General features: G+C 40.3%; 1 protein-coding gene across 2 annotated transcripts in view; it reads right to left on the reverse strand.

Annotated features, from left to right (window-relative positions):
• Positions 1–27,989, reverse strand: part of MYPN (myopalladin) — a 102,665-nt gene that overhangs the window by 39,066 nt on the left and 35,610 nt on the right. For both annotated transcript variants that reach the window (XM_080823590.1, XM_080823589.1), the window contains exons 3-10: positions 23,520–23,695; positions 20,814–20,865; positions 16,889–17,003; positions 15,715–15,786; positions 7,043–7,184; positions 4,373–4,396; positions 1,475–1,591; positions 730–1,102 (exon numbers count right to left, since the gene is read on the reverse strand). In XM_080823590.1, coding sequence (XP_080679716.1) covers positions 730–1,102; positions 1,475–1,591; positions 4,373–4,396; positions 7,043–7,184; positions 15,715–15,786; positions 16,889–17,003; positions 20,814–20,865; positions 23,520–23,695 — 1,071 coding nt within the window. The remainder of the gene's footprint in view (positions 1–729; positions 1,103–1,474; positions 1,592–4,372; positions 4,397–7,042; positions 7,185–15,714; positions 15,787–16,888; positions 17,004–20,813; positions 20,866–23,519; positions 23,696–27,989) is intronic.

A 27,989-nucleotide genomic window follows, 5' to 3' on the forward strand; every position in this document is an offset into this window, starting at 1 on the left:
TAACATTAGGTATAACATTTTTCAGAGGTAGAATATTTAACAGTAAGGATAGTAGTGTGAGTACACTAATGTTGATGTAAGGATTTATGGTTTGCAAAGCATTTAAATTGTTTCTTCTCATTCTGTTTTCAGACCCACCCCCCCCTTTTTTAAGGTAGACTCCATACACAGCATGGAGCTCATTGCAGGACTTGAACTCACAACTCTGAGATCAAGACCTGGACTCAGCCAACTGAGGCACTCAGGTGTCCCATTCAGCCCCATTATTCTTTTTTTTTTTTTTAAATTATTTTATTTTTTTATAAACATATACTGTATTATTAGCCCCAGGGGTACAGGTCTGTGAATCGCCAGGTTTACACACTTCACAGCACTCACCATAGCACATACCTTCCCCAATGTCCATAACCCAACCACCCTCTCCCTACCCCCCACCCCCGGCAACCCTCAGTTTGTTTTGCGAGATTAAGAGTCTCTTATGGTTTGTCTCCCTCCCAATCCCATCTTGTTTCATTTATTCTTTTCCTACTCTCCAAACTTCCCATACTGCCTCTCAACTTCCTCATATCAGGGAGATCATATGATAGTTGTCTTTCTCCGATTGACTTATTTCGCTAAGCATAATACCCTCTAGTTCCATCCCGTCGTCGCAAATCAGCCCCATTACTCTTAAGGGCAGATTCAGAGAGGCTCAGAGGCACCCTTGGTCCTGTTTTAATTTTTACTTACAGTTTGGGTTTGGCCAGAACTGGAGGGGGTTCTTTGATGGGTGAAGAAGGCTCAGGGAGTTTTGCTGCCTGTCCATTGAATCTTTCCGGGAAAGAATCGGGCCTGGTCTGCTTGGTGGTCACCACACCCTCCTCAGAAGATGCTTCACTTCCTTTGTCATCTTCAGGCAGGTTGAAGTGCACACGGAGCCCAATCCTTGAGCTGGACCGGGGCTCATTGTGGTTCACCAGAACTCCTTCAAGTTTGGGTTTAGGGGCTTGTTCCACAGAAGGGGGCTCTGGGTTGGGTGGGGATGGCTGTTGCTCAGTAACAGCCAGGTTGGTTGTGGAATTGGCCGAGTGAAGAGACCCATTATTTCTGAGGTCTTCATTTCCTGAAAGGACAATAACAGGACCTGAGCTGGTAGCCTCACCCAGTAAGACTGAGACAGGATTATAACTGTGAGCTGGGCCATGCAGCCAACCACATGAGTATGCTAATGGGAGAATGCTTGTCAAAAACAGTGACCATAATCTGGGTTATTAAAGAATGGTGAGGATACAGGGGGAAAAAAACCCTAAACTAAAAGCCCAAGTACACGTTTGGAAAGAATATTAGAAGTTTATAAAACACCAAGGGGATGTTTTCTTAAGAAATACAAGAGATAACAGCAGGGTAATGGGTGGTGGTCATAAATGGAATAAGAAAATGAAAATTGGATATTGTTCCATAGTCTAGACTGTTCTGGCCTTCCAGGCCCCCTTACCTCTTACATCGAGCTGGGCTATGCTTGACACCGTGCCGTATTTGTTGCTTGCTGTACATGTGAAGCACCCAGAATCTTCTGCAAACACCTCAGCAATGACCAAAGTACAAATCTCCTCTAAATGCCAGTAAAACAGAACAGTTACTGACTTAATTGTGGAAATGGAATTATAAAGTTTACTGATATCAGATGAGGATTCTATAAAAGTCAATATAAGAAGTTGATTCTTGAGTTGTTTGAAAGTAATCAGTCTAAACAATTATCTGATTGGATCGACTGATGAGCAGGCTCAATGAATCAAAGATGTACAACAAAAAACTCCACATAGACTATTGGCAAGAGGATCTTACGATAATCAAATATCTTAATAAATTGTGAATTCCCGGATCATTTTCTGTTTTTATGTCATCAGTCCAAATGATAAAAATAAAACTGAGAAACAGTAAACTTAAAAAATCGCAAAAACAAATTAGGAGTTAAAGCAAAAGGAGATTTGTGCGAAATAAAAGGATTAATAAAACATTTTAAAATCTAGGGCTTTCATTATGTCTGTGGGGAACTTTTCCACTGAGATAATTTTAAATGAAGGCCACAATTTAAAAGTGGGCAAGAAATATTTTGCTGTGCTAATAGTAATTAGCTGATAGAGTAATTTGAAATTCCAGGTGAAAAAAGAGTGAAAAGCATCTTCTCTTTTGCAATACTATGGTAATTCTTATGGATTATTTCAATAGACAGCATGAACCCCCTTTGAATAATGACAAAGGTTATTTGCCATTATTCAAATAATGATTCCATCATCATGGAATTGATTCCCAGATTAAACCATGTGATTATAGCCTAAAATTATTATAGTTAGATATTCCTTGACATGAAGAGAAGTGTAGGACAATAGTATAATAGTAGTATAATAGTAGTAATAGTATAATAGTAGCAAAACTGTCAATTATCACTCAGAGGACCTGACATGAAAAACAAAATTAACAAAAGCATTGTAGTATTAGGAGGGACTTGGGAATCTCACTGTTTCATGATAACTGAATTGAATTAGCTGGCCACCCTCTAGGCAAACTGGACCAGAGGCCACAGCAGACAGGGTTGAGTACTTGTTCCAGAGCTCTTCACCCTTCTTCCTCCTTCCTAATAGAATTCTGGCTTGGTCCACCCTCCTTGGAGCGGTCACATGCTTCAAAGCAACTTGGCCTCTCCCTCTCCCGGTCTCAGATGGCCAACCCTGACTGGACACGCTAAGTTCTGTTCTTTCTAATTCATGGCATGCACCATACAACTCCAGTCAATGAAATACAAGGGAAAGCCTTCTCTCCTTTTTTGGAAGGAAGGAAGGAAAGTCGTTTGGGGAGTCCATGAGAAAGATTTCTTTGCTCTTAGAAGAGAACAAAAGAGTTTTGTTCCTGAATTTTGCCCCTGCAGTGTTGTCTGCATACAACACTCAGAACTGTGGCAGCTGTCTTAGGTAGATGAATAAAACAAGACTAAGCCTGAAGACAGTGGAATGGGAAATGGGGAAAAAGCTTGGCCCCCAATGATCTTGGACATGTAAAATCACGCAATCTTAAGACATTTCTCAGGACATCTTGCTACGTGAGAAAATACATTTTTCTTAAGGCTTAAGCCACTTTAAGTGAGGTCTTCTTCATTGCTGCCAAGAACCCTGAATGATAGAGAGGCAAAGTTTGGTCTGGTGCCTCTCTCTACTCTCTGTACTGTACTTTTTCTGAGCCCTTGGACTTTGTTTCCTTCTCTCTGTTCCCCTTCCCAAACATTTCTACTCTCAGCCTTCAACAACCACTTTCAGAAAATGATCTGATTAATTGATTCACACAACACCGTACCTGTCTGATGAAATAAAGTATTCTGTCTCCAAAGGGTATTTGCATATACAAGATGGAGGAAGACCTTTCTGGCTATGAAATTTTAGATCACGGAGCTGGGAAAGGCAGTACTTGTTTTGGGAAGGGACCCCTTTTGGGTGCCTCTGAAATGATTCTGTATATGAAATTGCCTAGTGGAAGAGCCTGCTCTGGACAAAAGTGTCAAAATCCGAAATATTTTCAAGGGGAAAATTACCACTCCATAAGCTATGCAAGAATAAGGCTGCTCTGTTCTTTACTTATGTATCCCGAAGGCCCTAGAGTAGGGCTGTACCGTATGGATGGTCCATGTCTACTTCTGGAATGCCTTTCCATTCAGTTTTCAGAAGAGACAATTATAATAATGAAATCCCAAATAATCATTCTTACCCAGGGGTACGAATACAATCTGATTTTCCAGGGTGCTCACAGAGAAGACTTTTCAGATGTTTACACTGTGGTTTGTGAGTAATTTGCATTTTCTGGAGGTTAGAGCTTCACCTACCATCACTCCCATGTCATCTTGGTATCTTCCCAACCAAATCTAATAACACCATGGAGGTTTTATTGATTCTGCAAATTTCAAAATCTGATGGATAAGTTTTAAGACACATAAACCATGGAATTGGAACTGATCTAGCATCATGGATATTGCTCTGCTCAGTTTTGGGAAGTCACATGTTGGGGTAAAAAAAAAAAAAAAAAGGAGGGAGAATATTCCTAAGAAACATCCCTTAAAAACTGGGAACTAACTGCATTCATGTTCAGTATTTGATATAAATTCCAAATTTGCATGTGCTCCCCTCTTTTCCTTCTCCTACAATAATAGCTAGAGTGGGTTGGAATCCTGCTTCTAAAACCTTATTTTTCATTTTTTCCTTGACACCAGTGTTACATCAATATGTTTTACTATTTATGTAAGATATATAAAATCACTGAATTATATATATATGTTTTTATATATATGTGAAATCACTGGTGCTTACATGTTACCATGCTAACAAATTAAAGTTAAAATGATCCTTACCTGGTTCTGCCATGGATCGAGGTTCTAAAAGAAAAAAAAAAATTAAAAGATTCTAAGCATTTCTTTTACCAAGAGGCCATATTTTCATCAGAAGCTTCCTATAGAATTTCAGTCTTTTGTATACTCGTGAGTGATTTGATAAGGTTAATCTGTAAGTGTGGAGGTAAAGCATCAATGACCTCGACGGGGACAGGACAGTTGTCACAGAAGGGCAGCAAGAGAGCTGCTAACCAGATGTTGCTATATCTCGGGATACACCTGGATTCCACTTGGGACACACAAAGCCTTAGGTGAGGAAAAGTGACTGAGTTAGGGATTCAGGAACAGCTTGCTTTTACTGGTACCCTTTCAGCTGTACCTGAAACAAAGTTTGTGCAGACTGAGACTCATTCTTGGCAAGGGTTCTCACATCCTAATAAAATGTAGACTCTACCTCCTGCTCTAAAGTTTCTAGATCTGATTAATTGATTCACACTACACTGTATCTGCCTGATAAAATAAAGTATTCTGTCTCCAAAGGGTATTTGCATAAACAAGATGGAGGAAGAACTCTCTGACTATGAAGTGTTTTCATAGTCAGAGAGCCTCAGGGTAGATAACAAAGGAGCAGATTTTTTTTTTTTTTAAGATTTTATTTATTTATTTGACAGACAGAGATCACAAGTAGGCAGAGAGGCAGGCAGAGAGGGAGAGGGGAAAGCAGGCTCCCTGCCCAGCAGAGAGCTTGATGCGGGGCTCGACCCCAGGACCCCGGGACCATGACCTGAGCCAAAGGCAGAGGCTTCGAGCCAAAGGCAGAGGCTTCAACCCACTGAGCCACCCAGGTGCCCAGGAGCAGATTCTTTATCTTAAAATTCTCTGACATTCCTGGAAGTGCCTTCATGGTACTGAATACAGAATACAGGTGTTCAATGGCAGGCATTCAGTAAGAGTTGTGGAACTTAGTTACAACCTTCCACACTGCTAGAACTACTCAAGTTTTTTTTCTCAAATTTAAACGGTATTCAGATTATGTTATTGTTGCTGCTACTGTTAAAACCTGATAGCAGTTTGGCTCATATATCAGTGATAAGCAGAGACAAATTAACAACAACAAAAAAATAAGTTACAATGTATTTTATGACCAAAATGGGTCAAGGTGAAAGCAGTACATGATAAGAAAAAGAATTGACCACTTGAATATATAAATAAGTCTTACAGTAAAAAAGAAAAAATCTTCAGTATGAAAATGAGCAAAGGATATGAACAGGTAATTTAGAAATAAGGAAATACATGGACCCAATAAACATGAAAAAAATTCCACCCCCCATTTGCTTGGTGAAGTACAGATTAAAACAAGCGTTCCAATTTTGGACCTATAAAATTAGTGAAAATTTAAAAAATCTTTCATATCCTTTATTAGTGAAGGTATGAATCAAAGGGCATTCCCATGCATTGGTAGTTGTAGTAGAATATAATTAGAACAACACGCATCCCCCCTCATTTGGGATAGTCCTGTTTTATTCCTGGGATCTTTGTGTAATTATTTTTTAAAAAGATTTTATTTATTTATTTGACAGAGAGAGATCACAAGTAGGCAGAGAGGCAGGCAGAGAGAGTGAGAGGGAAGCAGGCTCCCCGCCGAGCAGAGAGCCCGACGCGGGACCCAATCCCAGGACCCCGAGACCACGACCCGAGCCGAAGGCAGCGGCCTAAACCACTGAGCCACCCAGGTGCCCCTCTTTGTGTAATTATTAATGGCAATCTCTTTCACTCCCAAAGTGTCCCAAATTAGATGATCAATTATGTGATTATCCTCAATTTAGTTCAAATTTTTGGGCTGGCATTTTGGCAATATATATTGAAAGCCTAAAAATGGGTGAATTTATAGTAGCAATCCTAGTACTCTTTATTCTTTTTTTTATTTTGAGAATTTATTTATTTATTTATTTATTTTTGGTAAAGATTTTATTTATTTACTTGACAGACAGAGAGCACAAGTAGGCAGAGAGGCAGGCAGAGAGAGAGAGGAGGAAGCAGGCTCCCCGCTGAGCAGAGAGCCTGATATGGGGCTTGATCCCAGGACCCTGGGATCATGACCTGAGCTGAAGGCAGAGGCTTTAACCCACTGAGCTACCCAGGCGCCCCGAGAATTTATTTTTAAGTAATGCCTACACTCAATGTGGGGCTCCAATCCACAACCTCGAGATCAAGAGTCAGATACTCTACTGACTGAGCCACACAGGCACCTCTGATACTCTTTATCCTGTAGATATTCACAAATTATTTTTCTTTTATATGCATTGAAGCAATTTACAAAAGTAAGAATCTGTGAACAATTGAAATATTCAATAATAGGAGATTAAATAAATATAAAATTGATTGTATTGATTTGTTTTTAAAGTATATTTATTAACACAAAAAGATGTTCATGACCTGCTGAGTGAAAAAATCAATTTACAAAAAAGTGTTAGATTTATTTTTATATCTGAAAAACATGCATGGAGAAATTTTTGGAGACTAGACAACATAGTATTAATAGGCTTTAGTTTGGAGCATTATGAATACAAGTATTTTTTTTATTCTTTTAGTTATATTTTTACTTGGTTGTTAAAAGTTATAGAAATAAATGAATACAATATATTTATAAAAATTAACTATCAGAAAAATAACTTTAAAGCATCAACTTACTTTTCTGTAAAATTCTGAAATCTGGAGAATCTTCTATCAAGGTCCCTTCTCTATACCACTCAACTTTAGGAGATGGAGCTCCTTTAACTCTGCATTCAAAGACCACCAGCTGACCTTCAGAGGCTGATAAATTCTGTAACATCTGTAATGAGAAGAATATTGTTAGAACCTAGAAGTATACATTTTTGGAATTTAGTTCCAGTGCCAAATTTTAGAAAAAGATAATATCGTCTTCATATTTGGATTCTCTCCAAATCTACATCTCCAGCGGTTTCAATTCTGTGGATTATTTTTGAACATAGAATCATCTGAGCCCATATGAAGCTTTTCCCTCATGATCGTCTTCTTTTTCTTCTCTGTTGCAGTGCCAGACAACTTTATTAAATACTAGGTGACACATCGGAAGTTTTGGAAACATGCTGGCTTTTGGTAAAGTACTTCTGTTCTTAAATGCTCAAGTAGAGTTTAGTTTCCAGAAATAATAACAATTTAAGAAATCTGCAGGAAGATCTATGAGGCATAGTCAATAGAGTAATGTATTTCTCCACACAAGACTGTCACTGTTCGTGAGGTGGAACATCCCTGTGTCTCAAGTAACTGACTCCATTTTCCTGGCTTTGTCTTATTAACAAATATTCCTGGAAATTGACTTTTGTTTTGTTTTCTTTATGTGTTTTTTAAAGTATGTCTTCAATGATCTCTTGAGGGTTATAAACAATGACAATCTCTATAAAATCATAGTCACAAATAGAGTCTGATGTCATGGTACAATATGTTGTAATTTTGTGAAAGTATCATTAAATGTTTTTGCACACATCCATGAAAAAAGGTTTACAAAACCACTTTGCTTTTGTTTGTTTGTTTATTGAAAGTAGATTCCACCCCAGTGCAGAGCCCAATATGGGGCTTGAACTCTCAATCCTGAGATCAAGATCTGAGATGAGATCAAGAGTCAGACACTTAATGCACTGAGCCACCCAGATGCCCCTACAAAACCACTTTGAACTGTATCATATCAGTATATTCTATAATAGAATCTACCAGAGAATGGCACTCACAGTTTCCATTCACAGCCAGTCTTTCACTCATGATTTGTGAGCTTAAAGTCACACATTCTGGGACACCTGGGTGGCTCAGTTGGTTAAGCGTCTGCCTTCGGCTCAGTTTGTGATCCCAGCAGGGAGCCTACTTCCTCCCCACTGCTTGTGCCCTCCACCTCTCTCTCTTTCTCTCTAATAAATAAAAATCTTTAAAAAAAAGTCACACATTCTTTTGTGTAGTTGGTACTTCATTTGACTTGAGAAAGAGAGAGAGATGGAGGGAAAGAGAGAGATAAAGGGTACCAGTAGGGGAAGGGGAGAGGGGGAATAAAGGGAGAGAGAGAATTTCTCAAGCCGACTCCAAGCTAAGCATGGAGCCCGAGGCAGGGTTCGAACCCAGGACCCTGAGATCACGACCTGAGCCTAAGCCAAGAGTCCAATGCTTAACCTGCTGAGCAGCCCAGGTGCCTCTTGTACTTCATTTGATTATGAAATTCTTCTTTGGCACGTGTGTGGGCATATTACTGTTTTTTTTCATATTATTGTTTTTAATGTTGGAGCAAACATTATAAACATGGAAAGATTAAGATTAACTTCCTCCACAAGCTCTATTAGTAACAAATGCTGCAAGGCTTTCTATTATTACTATTTGGATATCTGCATTAAGGAAATATTGGCTTTTGCATCAGAGAAAGGAAAAGCTGGTATTTAGCTACTTTTTTGCTTTTGTCATTCACATCTTATAAATATTCTGTGATTATTTATAGATATTTTATGAACAATTTATGATAGTATGTTCATGGCATGGCCCCATCATATTTATGACATTTGTCTAAGGAATATAGGGGTGGGGATAACCACACAGCCTTAGCTATATATAGTAGATGACTTTTACCTCAGAGGTATGTAAGTTGATATTGGGAAAGCCAGGGGGCGTTGTAGTTCAACATTAGTGTTCAGTTCTTTTGCACTCCCAAATTTGTTTGCTGAAGTAATTCAAGATGAGATTTGTACCGAGGGGTCTCTGAATTAATAAGGAACTATTTGATAAACAAAAACAATAACAACCCCCCAAAACACCTTCTTATTCTTTATCTACCCCAAACAACAACTTCTAGTGACAAGAAAGGAATGTTCTCAGTAAGCAGGGAACATCAAGGAACCTTGGGTACTCCTGGCAAGCCGGTGGATATGCCCTCCACCTTGACATCTGATCAAATTCTGTGTAATGTGGCAGCTTTGAGGCTGAGTGAAAATTTTAACGGCAGTCAGACATCTCCCTGGGATTCATACGAGATAGAGTTTCATTCCTTGAGGCAAACAAATTAGAAAAACAGACCAAGGGGAAAAAAGTGGTGGTGGTGGAAGAAGTGATTGAATAAATTAAATATGGCATCCTTTTTAAGTGGATGTAAGAAGAATGAGGTCACTCTATATGTTCTGACATGGCTTGCAGTTCAGATACATCAGCCAATGCTCAATCTGCAGAGGTTACACCAAAAGAATATACTTGAGAGAATATGTTGCTCACAGTTGAGACCAACATTAATTGGTTGTAATTGTTCACTTGACATTGAAGGTCAAGACCTGTGTTCTATTTGAGAGTCCAGCCAAGATACCTCAGGTACTACAGTATGTGTAATATGCCTGCTAAGTGTCTGTGATATGAGATGCAAACTCATTCTATTTGATACATCATCAATACTCAGTAGGAGAGGTGCCAAGGGTCATCTTACAAGCCACTCAAAAAAAGTTTTTGAAAGTCACAGTTTGAAGGACGGTGATAGTTGTTATTGCTGAAGACCGCTTTTCTACAAAAGTCTCATGAGAAGGAACCGACTCACACCAGGGTCCAAACCAATCACACCATTTGAACAGAGTGCAGATGGTGCGATATTCAACAGACGAGTAGGTCTTAGGCTGTTATTAATGGCACAATGCCACCAGACCTAATCAGAATCATCTTGACTTCACTGAAAATGAATAAGATAAATGAAACATTCCCCAGCTAACAAAGATTTAATTAGTCTAAACTAGGAATTATGGATTTGGACTAAATTTCTTAAACTGAGGGTTTACAACCTCCTGAGGTAAACAGTATCCAAGGGGCAAATCTGTCCTATGTGTGATCATCACTGATCACCTGGAAAGACATTCTTTGTAGGGTGATTTGACAGCACAAAGCCTTGAGAAGCATTTCTTCCATAACCATTTGATATGGGACTTTTTTTTCCTCTATTCCTCCTAAAGATACTCTGAAGCCACAAAACAATGAAAGCAATAATTCTTTATTTAGTTGAAATGGAAGTTATTCACCACTGGATCAATATTACTACGTGCCAGGCACTGTGCCAGGTGCTTTAAATGTGAGCTGAAAGGAGATAGTTTGTGCTTAGATTTATACCCAAAAATATAATATAGGGATAACCTTGAGAAAGGACATCTCCCTCATTGGTTAAAAGATAACAGCTATAAGGTTCATACTGTTATTTTATTCTTTTTTTAAAAAAAGATTTTATTTATTTATTTGACAGAGAGAGACAATAAGAGAGGGAACACAGGCAGGGGGAGTGGGAGAGGGAGAAGAAGGCTTCCCACTGAACAATGAGGCCGATGTAGGGCTTGATCACAGAACCCTGGGATCATGACCTGAGTCGAAGGCAGATGCTTAACTGACTGAGCCACCCAGATGCTCCCCGACTTTTTTTAAAAGAGTTGGTTGGGGGGTATAGGTGGGAGGGAGAGGAAGTCTAAAGCAGGCTCCACACCCAGTCCGAGCCCCCCACAGGGCCCAATCTCACAACCCTGAGATCATGACCTGAACCAAAATCAAGAGTTGGATGCCTAGCTGACTGAGCCACCCAGGTACTCCAGTTTATTCCTTTTTAAATCCAGTTGATATTTGCGTGCCTTGGGAGAGAGAGGCTGCAAGTGAACGTGTATAGTGCTTTAGGCTGGAGTTGGTTCAAAGGAGTTTTTATGGAAGACCTTTTTACCCCTTGGTGGGCACAGGTGCCCAGAACAACAGTTGAGCCAGAAAAGTTTCTGGCATTGTTGGGCTGGGGAGGGCGGGGGGCATGTAATCTTTAAAAATCTGGATCCGGCCACTGGCCCAGTTATTTCAGGGTTTTCCTGCTTCTGCTATTATATAATGAGGTGCTCTTCAAATTCTCACTTCCCCTGCCCCCTTGCACTCTTCAAATTACTGCTGAAGCAGCTGGAGCCAGGGCGGCTGGAGCCTTGAAAGCTGGCCAGGGCAGCTGCTGCCGGACTGGGAGCAGCGGGAGCAGTAAGATTCTAATCTAATTTGATCATCTACCTCCCTTCGCACTCAAGAAGTGTGAGTTCTGTTTTCTCCCCCATAAATAGAGTGAGAGTGCTTTTGATACTGTATAGAAGATGGAGGATCGTCTATTTCCATAAAATATAGGCATCACCTAGAAGTAGAGCCATGAACCAGATATGGTAGTCTCTCAAGCTACCACTGTTTTGCTGGGCAGCCCTTCTTTTCATTTCAACCCTCTTTAAAAAGAAGATAATGCTAGTACTTCCCTATCACCAAAAGAGGCACAAGGAGTTAAATAAAACTGCTCTCTAATTTTTGCTTTAGAAAAATAGCTTCTTGGGACGCCTGGGTGGCTCGGTTGGTTGAGCAGCTGCCTTCGGCTCGGGTCGTGGTCCCGGGGTCCTGGGATCGAGTCCCACATCGGGCTCCTTGCTCAGCGGGGAGCCTGCTTCTCCCTCTGCCTCTGCCTGCCTCTCTGTCTGCCTGTGCTCACTCTCTCTGACAAATAAATAAATAAAATCTTAAAAAAAAAAAAAGAAAAATGGCTTCTTGCCATTACTGGCAAAGAAATGCTTTGTTGGGCGGTATAGAAAATCAGTCATAGGCGCTGGAATGCCAGAAGTCCCTAAAGAAGTAAATAGAACAGGAATAACCCAAACAAACGTATGCATATGATCAGCTCTCATGGCTCATGCCATGTGATTACCATCATCGGTGGCCCTGACTCAGAAATTTTCTGACACTGGCAGTGACTATGACCTCAATTCTGCCCTCACTGGTGGAAACTAACGCAAGCACACCGTTGCTGATAAGTCTGTCTGGAATCTGAGCCACAGCCTATCCTATCCCTGTGCCCTACCTCTGAGCAATCCTGAGCCCATTTATGGAGGCAAAAGCACATCTCCTGAGGGCTGAGAAAGCCTATTCAGAGTTTGGGTCTTTGTATCAAGGACTGTTTTCCCACCACGGACCTAATGCTTTTGGAGATTTATCTAACAAACGCCATACACGGATGGTCCCTGACTTTATATGGCTCAACTTACGATTTTTCAAATGTACGATGATGCCCAAGGGATACACATTCAGCAGAAACTGTGAAAGATTTTGAATTTTTTATCTTTTCCTGGCCTAGCGATATGCCGTGTGCTCCTCTCTTGTGATGACAGATAGGAGGGCTGAGTGGCAGCCTCCCGCCAGCAATGCCATCACGAAGGCAAACAACCGATACCCTGACAACCATTCTGTAAGCATCCAACCTTTCTGTTTTTCACTTTCAGTACAGTATTCAACAAATTCTACAAAATATTCAACCTTTTACTATAGAATAGGCTTTCTATTAGATGATTTGCCCAGTTGCAGGCTGATGTAAGTGTTCCGAGCATGTTTAAAGTAGGCTCGGCAAAGCTAGGTGTACTCAATGCATTTAGACCTATGATATTCTCAAGTTTTACTAGGTTTACTGGGATGTAACTAATGACTAATTTATTTTCCCATTTTTATTTGTTAAAGCAAATATGAATCTGCCCATGAGAGTATCTAATTGCAAGGAGGTATCAGAGTCACCACACAAAAGCCACTAAGCCTGTTCATTTAACCAGCCCGTGAAAATTAAATGTAGGGGCGCCTGGGTGGCTCAGTGGGTTAAGCCTCTGCTTTCAGCTCAGGTCATGATCCCAGATCCTGGGATCGAGCCCCGCATCGGGCTCTCTGCTCAGTGGGGAGCCTGCTTCCCTCTCTCTCTCTGCTTGCCTCTCTGCCTACTTGTGATTTCTGTCTGTCAAATAAATAAATAAAATCTTTTTAAAAAAAAAAAAAAAAGAAAATTAAATGTAAAGAAGTGCTAAAGTCCTATTGGATTTATTGGAATAATATGGCTTTGGACCCATTGTTTCCTTCATGGACTTCCATCTAGATATTGGAGATAGCCTTCAAGGTGCTTGTGTGTGTGCAAACAGCTTCATTAGTGTGCTAATTGTTGTTCCAAAGGTATGTACCAGGTGATTCAGATGCAGGGAAGACAGAACACCTGGGAAGATCTGAAAGTGAGCAGGAGACAAGGACACCTGTCTGGTGTCTGGCTGGGCAGGTGGTGGTGAGGAAGAGGAGAGAGGACACTTTAGCTGGCACTGGGTATAAATTATTTATTCTGTGGTTTAGTTGCTTTTGAAGAGTCAGCACTGTCTCTAGGGTGTGACAAAAGGGCATGAAAAATTAAAACGTCCCGATTTGGGGTGCCTGGGTGGCTCAGTCAGTTAACCGTCTGCCTTTGGCTCAGGTCTTGATCTCAGGGTCCTGGGATTGGGCCCGTGTTGGACTCCCTGCTCAGCGGAGAGTCTGCATCTCCCTCTCCCCCTGCCCCTCTCCCCTCTTCGTGCTCTCTTGCTCTCTCTCAAATAAATAAATAAAATCTTTTTTAAAAGTCCAGATTCTGTGGCACATAAGCTCTGTTTTAAGGCTAGGTGACTTAGTATTGAAATAAGAGATAATTAGAGGTAGCTCTGTTGGCTGTATTACACGCATGTGCATGACCATATGCCTGCATGCATGCACACACACACACACACACACACACACATCTATACAAAGGTCTACTTATAACTCTTCTTCAAAATCTTGTATTCTCTAAGTCATAGATCTGTTGCTTTCCTACCTCAAGTCTTTGAAAATAGTAAGGCTGAAATTCCAAAAGCAGATTATAAGAAATGAACCTAATACATGGAGAGGCATCTTGCTTCACATAAGAATGTCTGCCCAACTGATATGGATATGGATAAATGTCACTCTAGACTCTGCTTGACTTTGGAAAACCATCTGAGATGAGGTGATACAATAGAACTTTCCTAAAACTGATGTTTCCGTGGAAGTTGTGCATTTAGCTCTTTCTTCGGGGATCATACTCTTTGGAAAATATGCCATTTTTGCCATTTTGCTCTAAACCATGATTTATCAGCCTCAGGACAATTGATAATTTGGGCTGGATGATTCTGTATTGTGGGTGGTGTAGAAGCTGCTTTTAGGCCACAGGCTTGAGCAATGGTTGAAGGGCCTACCTAGCTGAATGCAAACAGGCTCATTAAACCATAGTTCTTAACCAACCAATGGGCTCCGTACTACCTGGCATACTTCCTAAGATTACCAAATAAGGGAAAATTCCATACATTTCCATACACCCTCACTCCATCTTATAACTATAGCTCCTTACTACTGTCTCGTAGACAGTCTCTTCTTTGCTGTCCTGCCCGCAGCTCCCTTGCAGGATAGTAATTAACTTCCATCTCCTTTGTTCAGCCTTGGCTGAATTTTTTTTTTACCACACACACCCACTGGCTCCCACCCAATCGGGACACCCCCAAGGAGGCCGTCATTGTGTACATCACAGGATGGTTAGCAGCATCTCTGGATGCCAACAACACGATCTCCTGGTGGTATCCACCAACAATATCTACAAACATTGCAAATGTCTCCTGTGGGGCAAAGTTAACTCTGATTGAGAACCACTGCTCTAAACTAAAGCATACTTCTAACAGGACAAAATCTCTTTGGGCCTCACTTTGGCATTCATATAAACAATAAGCTATAAATCCAGGTATGGATTTCATCCATGTGGTCTTCATAACACCAAAAAAAAAATGTGGCTCAATTTTCACCTTTAAATTTATTGTCTCGGGCAACACATAAACAAAGCATGTTATATAAAGGTAGGAATAATAGACTGGGAGTTGGGAGAACTTGTTTCTAGTCCTGATTCTGCCACTAACTCGCTTTCTGACCTTGGATAAACTGCCTCAAGTCCCTGGCCCTCCCTTGTGTTTTCATTTGTAAATGAAGTGCTTGAGTAAATTTTCCAGTTCTGAATACAAAGATTGTGAGACTCAGAATTTGATGCCACCACAATAGTTGATAGGGTGGACTAGAAGAAGAAAGTTCTCTGTCCTAGAGTGTTCCTTTATGTTAAGCCTCCTAAGATCATTTAACTCCATCGCCTTAAACACTAGAGACACGTGCCTGCAACCTGATTCTTCTGAAAGTTCAGAGAAACCTCTGGAGTTGGGAGTGGCTAGAAACTTATCACCTGACCCTTAGGTGTGGCTACTTCATTTAACAGCAATAAGTTGGCCATATAGAGAGTGGGGTAGACATTCCTCTCATTATGCAAACCAGTATTAAAAATCTGGGACTTGAAATGACCTGGTAACAACTACCAAACCCCCCCCCCCCAAGCCCTATACAGTACTTATTAAAGACCAAAATCCTGAGCTAAGTCAGTAAATCTTGGATCCTACAATTATGTGTGGCTTCTGTGCTTTGTTTAAAGCCATGAGAGAAAGAAAGAATATTTTGATTACCTTTGTAAACACAGGAGCTGCAATGATAGGTTTTCCATCCAATCCTTGCAGATAGTTGGTAGGGCTCTGACACTATTAGAAGGGAACCAACAATAGATTCATTGTCACCATGATTACTACCTAGATGATAGATAAAACAAGTCTATAGCATTTTGTATATGCAATTATTCTAAAACCAAAAGACTGACCTTTCTAAGTCTATGAACCACAGACTTCAAATTTGATACTGAATTGATTGTATTTCTTTCTAGGTCATCGTGGTTATAAATAAGTGCTGTCTATCCCCACAGCCTCAACACACAGAAAGAGCTCTACTGGTTGTAATAAACCCTAAACCTCTGAGGAAGTTCCATAAAACCTGAGTTTCCACATACCACAGCTTGAAAACTACTGGGTTAGAACTAAAATGTGACCCCTCTACATTATTAAATGGATTAAATAAGAAGTTCTGTTTGAACTTTTTTTAAGTTGCAGATCAATATGTTTACTCATACATAAATAAATATATCAATAACATATTACAAATATACTTAGATTAGTATGACTTCATATTTTTAAAATATTATATATATTCATATACATGCACAGAAAATGCCTAGAACTATCTGCTAGCAACTATTAACAAAAGGTACCTCCGAGGAGTTGGGGCATGGGAGTAATATCTCGACCAAGGTTTTTATTGAATATACTTCTGTATCTTTTGAGTGTTTTTACAATAAGTATGCATTAGAATCATCATCATTATCATAATCATCATCATTAACTTGAAGGATGAGAGCATTAAATGCTTTCTAAAAAAATCATTTTCTGGTTGTTATATCTTAGAAAGTAGAATTATTTGCAGCTCCATGAAACTGAGTTTCATGATATAGTGTCCTGCCTGGGCCAGTGTGAGAGCTGGCAACTCTTTGTATACCTAACCAATGCCCTTCATTAAACTGGAATATCAGTACTACTTAGTAAAGAGTTTCTTTTCCTGTGAAATCTGCCTATGAAGCTAGAGAATATGTTCCCACAACAATAAGAAACACCATTATCATGATCGTGGAAGTGTGTTGCCCAAAGTCATGAAGTTGCTATAGAGGAGAATACAATAATGCCGTACAAGATGGCCACGGTCACAGTGCCTGCTCATCACAGTCCACGGCACCTGTGTTTCACTTAGACTCTATACCTGTTGGATGGTTGACACCCTGGGCTGGGCCACCACATGCTGGGCTTGGGGTGCTGCTGAAGGAATGGCTGCAGAAGTAGTGGGAGTAGATGATACCTCTTTTGGCTTCTGGATTCTGAGAAATGATTAAAATATAGATTTTAAAACAGACCTGTCATTGTTTTTGAAAATTCTTTCAGAAAAGCTAGTAATGTCATCACTTCTTACAAGTTAGATGTACTAAAAATTCTTGTTCAACAACATTCCACAAATGCTTACACTTCTTTAATATACACTTTTGAAAAAGATTTTATTTATTTATTTGAGAAAGAAGGAGAGAAAGTGCACAGAGAGGGTGAGAAAGAGAGAGTGAGAGTGAGAGGGAGAAGCAGACTTCCTGCTGAGCAGAGAGCTGGATGCAAGACTCAATCCTAGGAGCCCAAGATCATGACCTGAGCCAAAGGCAGATGCTTAACCAACTGAGCCACCCAGGTGCCCCTTTTTACTATACATGTTGATAGGCAATGTCATCAGGAAGATGATAAGATGCCACTACTGTCCTTGAGTTAGTTGCCCTCAGCTGGGGACTTAAGAATATTCATAACTAACAGAGATTCAAGCAAGAAAATTGCAGAAGATAATTACTTGAGATTTTTGTTGTCCTTGTATTTTCCTCTGTATTTTCCCTCCCCCTTCCATTCCAAGTAAATGTCCAGGCTTCATAAACATTCGCTTCTGGCATTTTGGCGTGGCATAAAGCAGAAATAGCCTGAGTCAACAAGCTTGAGTTTATGCAAATTAAATTAAATTAAAAAGATTATTTGAAGGGCAAGAGAGCCAGGAAGTAGTCACAAGAAGACTGCGGAAGGGAGATTATTTTAGTTTTGCTGTGAAGAAGAGAGAGGTCTGAGGATCTTGTCAGAGAACCTGACAAGAGGGAGAACCAGAGTTCAGAGGGGATAGTAACCCCTCTCATTAAAAGGCTCCCAATCTTACTAAAGATATTAGTCCCCCAGCATGTCAGGAGGCAACAAAGTGCTGGACTTGAAGGGACCTTGAAGTCTGGGAGATAAGGCTCCCTCCCATATCCCATAGGGATAGATGACTGATGACAGGATGGGCTTCCCTTTTGTCCAGTTGTTACCTTCCTCTTCCTCAGCTCCTTTATCTCTAAAATGTGGAAATAATAATTCTTACTTCAGAGGTTTTTTGTGAGGGTTAAAAAAGGCAATTCATGTAAGATGATTAGAGCAGTGTTTAATATCAAACGCAATGTCTATGTCTATATACCTATCTGTCGTCTTTGTACAGCCATGGAAGAGGAATGGGATGGCCAATAATGAGTGATCGAATTTTTTTCCCAGCCCAGAAGGGTGGGGTCTCAGAAACAGAATTATGTGGTGATGCAGAGGCTATCAGTGTCCCCAAAGCATCCATCTTCTTCTTCTACAATAATAGAATTCCTGATTTCTTTATATGGCTATTCTAAATAAAGACTGCATTTCTTGACCTTCATTAATCTAAGTTTGGCCACATGACTACTCTCTAGTCATGGGATATGAAGGATAGTGATGTATGTTGATCGAAGGGAAATGACCTTAAGAAGGGGGTGGGGAATGCCCTTCATTACTTGCCATCTGAGACTAATATGGGGCTATCCCTTAGAATGAAATGAAGCTGGAAGCCACTGGAACTCAGTGAAATGCAGAGCCATTCTACCAGCCCAATCCATATGTTTATGTAAGTGAGAAATAAATATCTCTCTTATTTACATTACTGTCATTTGGGGTATGTATTACACAGAACTGAAGCTAAATCCTAACTACCAAAAGTAGGTTTAAAGAAAACAATCAACCGAGATATTTCTTACTTATTCAAGTTTGTATATCAAAATTCCTACCCATGAGGCTTGTAAACCATGTTATGAGAGACTTGAGGAAGAAGTTAGGAATGTGCGGTGGAGGAAGAGTTTATTAGAGAACTTGACTGTGTCTTGAAGGATACATAGTTTTCCAGGCAGAGGGTATAGGGCATTCCTAGCAAAGTGAATGACTTGAACAAAGGGATGAACATAAACTATACATTGTTTGAATGACATAGGAACAGTGTAGGGAAACTGAGGTGGCAGAAAGGAGGAGGAGGAAGCAGGAAAGCCTGGTTGATACTCTACTCAATCAAGCTTTGTATGTCATGTTAATTTTTTTTAATGTTGTTCATGTTGTGTTTGTTTGTTTGTTTGTTTTGAGATTTTATTTACTTATTTGACAGAGAGAGAGAGTGAATACAAGCAGAGGGAGCAGCAAGCAAAGGGAGAAGGAGAAGCAGGCTCCCTGCTGAGCAAGGAGCCCAGTGCAATATGGGTTCATCTGAGGACCCTGGGACCATGATCTGAGCTGAAGGCAGACATTTAACTGACTGAGCCATCCAGGCGCCCCTTGTGCTTGGTTTTTATTTTCCCATTGATAATACATTTTTTTTTTTAAGTTAGGGAAATGAGAGGATCAGAATTATCTTTTAGAAAATGTCTGGTTGTAGTTTGGAGGCCATGAGAGGGAGAAAAGGGCTGGAGCAACCATAAGGAGGTGGCTGGCATAAAGAGGCAGGAAAGAAGTAGGAATTGACCAAAAGCCACAAGAACAATAAGGAATAGTTAAAAGGGAGAAGTCATTTACTCTGGTTATGAACTTTCATATCTGTGAAAAAACTAAAAGCAAATTATTGTTTCTATTCCAAGGCAAGCATACACAAAGGTATTTTAAAGACTAAGACATGGGGCGCCTGGGTAGCTCAGTGGGTTAAAGCCTCTGCCTTCAGCTCAGGTCATGATCCCAGGGTCCTGGGATTGAGCCCCACATTGGGCTCTTTGCTTGGCGGGGAGCCTGCTTCCCTTCCTCTCTCTCTGCCTGCCTCTCTGCCTACTTGTGATCTCTGTCTGTCAAATAAATAAATAAAATCTTTAAAAAAAATAAAATAAAAAAAAATAAAGACTAAGACATGATCTCTGCCCTGAAGGAGCTTCCCCTCTGTAGGAGAGGACAGAATTTGCAAACACAAGTCAACAACTCTAACCAGTCTTCCAAATGTTGTTTGTTTCAGGTAATCTCAGAGAATGGAATTTGCATCCATTTCAGGTCCCATGCCTTCTGTCCACAGTTTCCTCTGCCTGAAAATGCTCTTTCCTTCCTTGTTTGGGGGTGTCCACCTACTGCTCTTTTAAGACTCAGCTCAAGGTCACCAACTCTGTGAAGCCTTTCCCGACCCTTCTCAACCAATAAAGAGACCTTTCTGCCAAATCCAATACACCCTGCCTATGGTTATATCATCACACTTTATTACTCTTGCTTTCTATATGCTTAGTATACATCTCTTGTTATATTTGCTATGTATTTCCCTCTAGTAGACTGTGAACCTCTCAAAAGTAGGAAGCATCTGATTTTTCTTATTACACATTGTGTCTAATGAAGTGCCTGGTGTAGAGTAGGAGCTTAACTGATGGTTGGGAAAGTAAAGAATGGATAGATGTAACTTTGTTCAGTACTAAGTATAATTGTTTAACAAAAAGGTTATGACTTACTTACATCACTCACATATACAATTTAAGGCAACCAGGTTTTGTGTCTTTATGAATGCTAATATCTAGTCACAAAACACGAATTTTTTTGAAGCACTGGACTATTTGCTTTTTGCTCCGTAGATGTAGGTATGATATAGCATGATGATATAAGTATGATGACAGGTGATGCCTCATTTTTAAAATATTGGCAATATTAAAATTCTTCTTCTAGGAAAGACTTAAAGCAAAAGAAGTAGACTTCTCTAAATCCACTCAATATTTACTTTTTGAGGTCATACCCTGGAGCCACCCTTTCCAAGTTCTACTAAACCAAATAGCAGTTTTCTCAGGATCTGAGGATGCTAAAGCCATAAGATAGAAAATCAGAATTACCGATTCATCTCTTCCTTGTTAGGGTCCCCTTCTGAGTCAGAAGAAGAAACCCCTGGAAAAGTAAAAACAAGACATGAAATCTTAAAGACGGTAATTTCTTAAACCAGTTCCTAGGCATTTGAAGACCTATAGAATTTCAGACCTAGAAATGAACTCAGTGATTTCCTACACTAACACCCAATTTTACAGATGAGAAACAGATCCTATGTAGTTGAAGGACTAGTTCAAGGTCACATGGCCAGTTAGTGACAGAGTTCAAATTAACTGGCCTAAATGTCAAATGTACTTATATATAAAACACCACCTTATGCCTCTAACAGAGCCGTTTTTGCAGACCTTTTATTGCTGTCCATAAATCCTCTTGCTTTTGGCCTACACAGATTAAATAAAAGGAGGGATTACATTGGATTCTGAACATTGTAGGTGTAGGTGGATGCTCTTCCGCCCAACCCTAATATTAACAAGTCATACTTCATCTTGGGAGTGGGGGTGTTTGAAGCTCTGTTGCCACAAATTCAAAAAATAAAAAATCAGCAATCCAATCTCAGCATGGCTAGCAAAGCTTTGATCTCAGATTTACTTCTCAAGATAGTGAATTCCAGGAAGATACAACTGAGCTAAATCTGGAGGTATTTATTATACTTAAAAAAAATTGCAGATAAAAACATACAACACATATCTATCGTGCATTACTCATTATTATCATTATTCATGCATCTATTCAATAAATGTTTATCAAATATTCACTATATATTTGGTATTACATAAGGTATTAAAGATATAAAAAGGAATGAGACAGTTCCAGCTTTATAATCTAGTTGGTGAATGAGCATTTATACCAAAATAATACAATATTTAAGTGCTAAAACCAAGGCATACATAAGGTATTATAGATGATAAAAGTGCTAAAGAATAGTTCTTTATTCTTTTCTATTGTCTACTCTATTCTCTGAAAAAACTCAGAGATGAGATAAAATAGAAAAAAAATTCGATAGATATATAAGGAACATGAAATGATTTCTTCCCTAAAGTTAGTCATATAAGTTTGTGCTGATGTAAATGCCTGTTCAATGCTCCCAAATGATCTCCCTGCTTCTACCCTCGACTATCTGAGGTATATTCTCAATCAGGAGCCAGGGTGACCTCATTAAAAGCTGTCAGATTATGTCACATTTCTGCTCAGAATCCTCTACAGCCTCCCATCTCCCTTAGAGTAAAAGCCAGAGTCCTTACAATGACCTACAAAGACGAGCATGATCTGTTTACCTGCCTCCTCCCCCCTCTACCCCATCTTGAACTTCTGACTTCATCTGTTACTTTTTTCCTTGTTTCCTCCATCCGGGCCACATTGGTTCATCTCTATACCTAAACACAGGGTCACGCCCATCCCAGGGTCAGTGTACTACTTATTTCTCCATTTAGAGTAGTTTTCCCTTGAATATCATTGTGGCTCACTCCCTCCCTTCCTCCAGGTCTTCACTCACGTTACCTGGATAGTGAGGTCCTCCCTGACTACGCTATCTGTAGAACGACAGTCCCCATTCCCCCACCCACACACTCATGCACGTGCACACTGAAGCAAATATGCACACATATGTCTATTTCCTATCCCTTTTTCTTCCTTTCCATTTCTTCTGTGGTATTACATATACTGTGAGATACAGAAAATATATCTATTGGTCTCTGTTCTCAACACAGAGCTGCTAAAACTCTTATAATTTCTAAGTCATGAGCATATCTTGTTATAATATTTGTCTTTGAACCCCATAGAACTCCTAAAACTCTTATAAATTTCTAAGTGATAAGAGCACAAGAGCATCTTTCGTTCTAATGAAGTGACTCTGGTTGGCTCCTAAACGGGGTCTGGTCACCAGAAAGACCAAGCCATGATTAGAAGCTTGGAATTTTCAGCCATCCCCACCAGCCTCCTAAAAGGAGAGAAGGGGAGGAGATGGAGACAATAATTGATCGTGCCTACATGAGGAAGTCTCCATAAAATCCCAGTAGCATGGAAGGCTTCCAGGTTGGCAAATGCACCACTGCATCCACACTGGGAGAGTGACACAACCCACCCCAACTCTACAGGTACAGCAGCTCGTGCACTCCAGACCACCTAAGACCTCACCCTATGTATCTCTTCATTTGGCTGTTCATCTATATTCTTTATCATATGATTTTTCCCGAGTTCTGTGAGCCACTCTAGCAAATTAATTGAACACAAGGAGGGGGTTGTGGAAACCTCCAATTTGTAGCCAAGTGAGACAGAAGTCGTGGGTTATCTGGGGGCCTAATACTTGTGATTGGCATCTGAAGTGAGGGAGGAGCCATCTTGTAGACCTAAGTCCTTAACCTGTTGGATCTAACACTATATCCAGGTAAGTGATGTTAGAACTAAGTTAAATTGTAGGACACCCAACCCCACATACTACACACAGGTTGGAATTGGTAATCAGATAGATACGTGATCAGAACACTTAAATAGGTATTCGTATACCTATCATATTATATATTTCATTTATTTCATTTATTTTTTTGTCTCTCTCATGACAGTGTAAATTCCATCTGTTCATGAACTTTTGTCTGTTTGGCTCACTGCTATTGTCCCCACTGCCTAGAAGAATGCGTGGTACAGGAGGCCTTCAATAAGTATTTATTATAAATATGTCTTACCAATAAGGGCCATGCTGTAAGAGTATTTTGTTTTACCTTCTATATAAATCTCAGCAGAGGTTGAATCTGTCCCATAGATGTTAGAAGCAAAGCAGGAATAGCGTCCTGTGTCTTCTTCAAAGGCTTCAGCAATGGTCAATGAGTGCAGATTTCCTGCCTGGACAATATGAATGTCTGGGGAATTTTCAAGCTCCTTTCCTTCACAGTACCACCTGCAAAGAAGGGAATATTGTACATGACCGAAGTGTGAAAATTAATAACATAAGTGCTCCAGATGTTCCCTAAGAGGAAAACTGTGACAACTTAGAATCAGAACATTAAATGGTATAATTTGATTGTAACAATAAGAAGAGTTGGCAGTATTCAAACTACATTGACACTTTATTCAAGAAATTTGGGAAATGGTTCCTATCAAGAATGATACAACTGAGTGGGGTACCTGGGGGCTCAGTTGGTTAAGTGCCCAACTCTTGGTTTGGCTCAGGTCATGATCTCCAGTTTGTGAGATCAAGCCCTGAGTCAGGTTCCATGCTCAACAGGAAGTCTGTTTGTCCCTCTTGCTCTGTTCCTACCCCTCCTCTTGTACTCTCATTCTCTAAAATAAATAAATAAATAAAATCTTAAAAAAAAAAAAAAGAATGATACAACTAAAAGCATATGGATGAGAAAGTAAATCCAGACAACCACAAGGAACTAGATCTTTGCGGTGGAACTTGGCTTCTCCTAAAAAGATGTACAGCTTTCCATACTATGCGTTAAGTAAGTGCTCCTTTGCTTATCTGGAGAGAATCTGAAGGATATTAAAAGTTCATGAGGTTGAGTGCAATCATTCCCTACTATGAAATTGCATCTGACCTACTAAATGAAAATTATTTTGTTGGGTTACTTGAGTCGTCAGAGTAAGGAGGATGGGTCATATTCTTCAGTAGTGGCCCAACTTTGGCAAATAACCTAAGTATGTTTCCATAGGCTATGGTATTTTATTTTGATTCCACACACTTGAAGTTAGAAATTTTTATTATAGTTTTTTGGCCAAAAATTTACATAAAATAATACATATAATAATGCTTAGGGGTGCCTGGGTGGCTCAGCCAGTCAAGCATCCACCTCTTTATTTTGGCTTAGGTCATGATCTCAGGGTTGTGAGATCAAACCCTGCAAAGTGCTCCGTGATCAGCCAGGGGCCTGCTGGAGATTCTCTCCCCTTCCATCTCCTTCTGTACCTCCCTGTTGCTCATGCACATGTGCTGTTTCTCTCCTTCTCTCTCTAATAAACAAATAAATCTTTTAAAAAATAATGTTTAAAATGTGGAGGTGCATAATAAGAGAAAAAGACATCAAAACTGCACAGAAATGCAATTTCTCATGTTACATGCTAACAAAACTCTAAAAGTTTGAAGAGTGTCATCTACAGTTAGTAGGAATGCAAAATGGTGCAACCCCTAAGAAAGGAATATGGCAATATCTGCCAAAATTACAGACGAGTTTATCTTTGGACCCAACAATCCCACTTGCGGGAATCTCTCACACAGATCCACTTGCATGCATACAAAATGACAAATGTACATGTTACTCATTTAAATAGTGAAATATTAAAAAGAACTTGAGTGTCCAACACCAGGGGTCCTATGAAATAAACTATGGTACAGCCACATAGTGGAACACTCTGCAACTATGAAAAGAGATTGAGAAAGATCACTATGCATCAATATGGAAAGAACCCCAAGATATATAGTTAAAATTTTTAAGAGGAAGTTACAGGATAGTGAAATTGGAGTGTTTTTGTAAAATATGTGGGTTGTTAGGGATTGAATTATCTTTCCCCAAAGGATATGTTGAAGTCCTAAATACCAGTACTTGGGAGTATGACCTTACTTGGAAGTAGGGTCTTTACAGACACAATCAAGTTACAGTAAAATTACTAGGATGGGTCCTAATCCAGTATGAATGGGGTTTTTTGGAAGGGGAAAACCCTATGTGAAGACACACAGAGAGAATGGCATGTGTTGGCAGAGGCAGGGATCTTCACAGAACCTGTTATCTGAAATCAGTTCGCTTTGCTCTTGTGAGGGCCCCCACCACTGGATTGTAAAGTGTCCATGACAGGACATTATTAGTTTTATTCACCAATGTAATCCCAACAACTACAACAGTGCCCTGACATATGGTAGATACTCAGGAAATATGTGTTGCATTTGTTGAAAGACCAAATTATAGAAAGAATTGATAGTTAATATTTTGTAAGAATTTTGTTATTAAATTTACCAAATTCTATGCCAGTTTTTGATCTGTTGTGACAGTGCTATATGTAGCTACTGAACTGGGTTTGTAAATCTCCAAGGCATAAATCTCAGTAAGACCCCAAGGAGTTTACAGGGCACCTGGGTGGCTCAGTTGGCTAAGTGTCTGTCTTCAGCTCAGGCTATGATCTCAAGGACTTGGGATCAAGCCGTGCATTGGGCTCCCCATTCAGTGGGGCATCTGCTTGTCCCTCTCCCTTTGCCCCTCCCCTGCTCATGCTCTCTCTTCCTCTCCCAGATAAATAAATAAAATATTAAAAAGAAAAAGTCCCTGAGGAGCTTATATGAACAAACCCACAGAGCATGTGTAGTTCTAAATACAGTGAACATCCAGTCAAACATGATGTATTAAGCACATGTGTTTACCTTTACTCCCCTCCTGAAATGCCCCTAAAATGAGAATAAAGGGATTTTTAAAAGGTATAAAAGCACAAGAACCAAAAGATTGAGAAGGGAGATGAGAGAAGTACTGAGATCTTGAAAACTTACCAGGTGGAAAGTAGATTGAGGAGCCAGCAGAGTCGAGAAATCTGAAAATCAAGTGTCTGTTTGTGGATGTCAATGAAAGAAGACAATTTGTGCTGTACAACCCTATAAGTTTCAGAATTTGGAGACACAAGTTTGGGTGTAGAAACACGCTAATAACAGGGAAGAGAACTTAAAATAGGGTAATTGATTTCAAGTTTGGGAAATGCACATAGAGATCCCCACAGCGGGTGGCATCCTCTCTTCTGAAAGTTAGGGGATGCCCTGGGATGAAGGCTGAGTTGCTGGTTGCATAAGGAGCTGCTCCATATTAGAACAAGAGGAAGAGGGTTCTGGAGAGATTTCTCTAGAGAGAAACAAATGGGCCTGATGGTTCACCTGCATGAAACCGAATATTTAGGAAACACTTTACAAATGTATTGGAGAATTGAGACAAATTTGTGATAGGACCACAGAACTAAGCACATAAAGAGAGAGAGAGAGAGAACGCAAGATGATGGAGGAGTAGGAGACCTAAATATCATCAGGTCCCAGGAGTTCAGCTAGATAGTTATCAAACCATTCTGGATACCTACAAACTCAACAGGAGATGGAAGAGAAGAAGAGCAGCAATTCTTGGAACAGAAAATCGACCACTTTCTGGAAGGTAGGATGTGTGGAGAAGTGAATCTGAGGCGATACATGGGAAGAAAGACTGCGGGGGAAAGGGCTGGCTCCCAGCAAGCAGTAGGGCAGTGGAGCACAAAATCAGAACTTTTGGAAGTCTGCTCCACTGAGGGACATCGCTCCAGAGGCTAAGTGGGGGGTGGGGGTGTGGAGGGGTGGGGATGGTGGAGCCCTCGTGGTGTGGTCTCAGGACCCACAAGGTCACAAAAAGACGAGGGGTGTCTGAGGATGGTAGAGCTGCCAGGTATCAGAGAGGGGAAGCCGGCCTCAGAGATAAAGTTGAGAAATGGGCTCTCAGCTCGGGGTTATCTTAAACCATGATGCAAGACACAGTCAGACCCCTGCTCTTTGAGCAGGGACTCCACAAGTGGCAGATCCGGGAGATCTTCTCTTTCCTCTTCTGGGAAGACTGGTGTGGGATTGCACTGCAGGAATCTCCTGGGTTTGGAGACTCCAAACGGAGCTGTGCACTGGAGATAGAAATGCTCAGTCACAGGCCTGGTGAGCACAGAGCACAGCCGGAGACAAGGGAGACAGGAATGATTGACGGCTTTTCCCTGAGGGCGCACTGAGGCGTGGGGCCCTGAGCTCTTGGCTCCTACAGGGCTGGAGATTAAGAGGCCGCCATTTTCATTCCCATCCTCCAAAGCTGTATGGGAAAGCGTTCAGGGAACAAAAGCTACCAAGAGCAAAACTGAGCAGATTACTTAGCCTGGCCCTCAGCAAGGGCGGTGCAAATCCTCCTCAGGCAAAAACATTTGAGAATCACAGCAACAGGCCCATTCCCCAGAAGATTAGCAAGAACATCCAACCAATACCAAGTTTCCTGATCAATGAGAACTGCAAAACTCCAGAGCTAGGGGAAAGCAACACATAGTATTAAGGCTCCCCGCCCCGCCCTTCCCATGATTCTTTAGTCTTTCAAAGTTAAGTTTTTTTAATTTTATTTTTTTCTTATTCTATTTTAAAAAAATTTTTCCACTTTCTTATTTTAATGTTTTTAAAGTATTTTATCTTATCAATATCTTTTTTAAAATCTTTTAAAATTTTCATT

The sequence above is a fragment of the Martes martes genome, assembly GCF_963455335.1.
Source record: "Martes martes genome assembly, chromosome: 14".
In the NCBI taxonomy this organism is placed as follows: Eukaryota; Metazoa; Chordata; class Mammalia; order Carnivora; family Mustelidae; genus Martes; species Martes martes.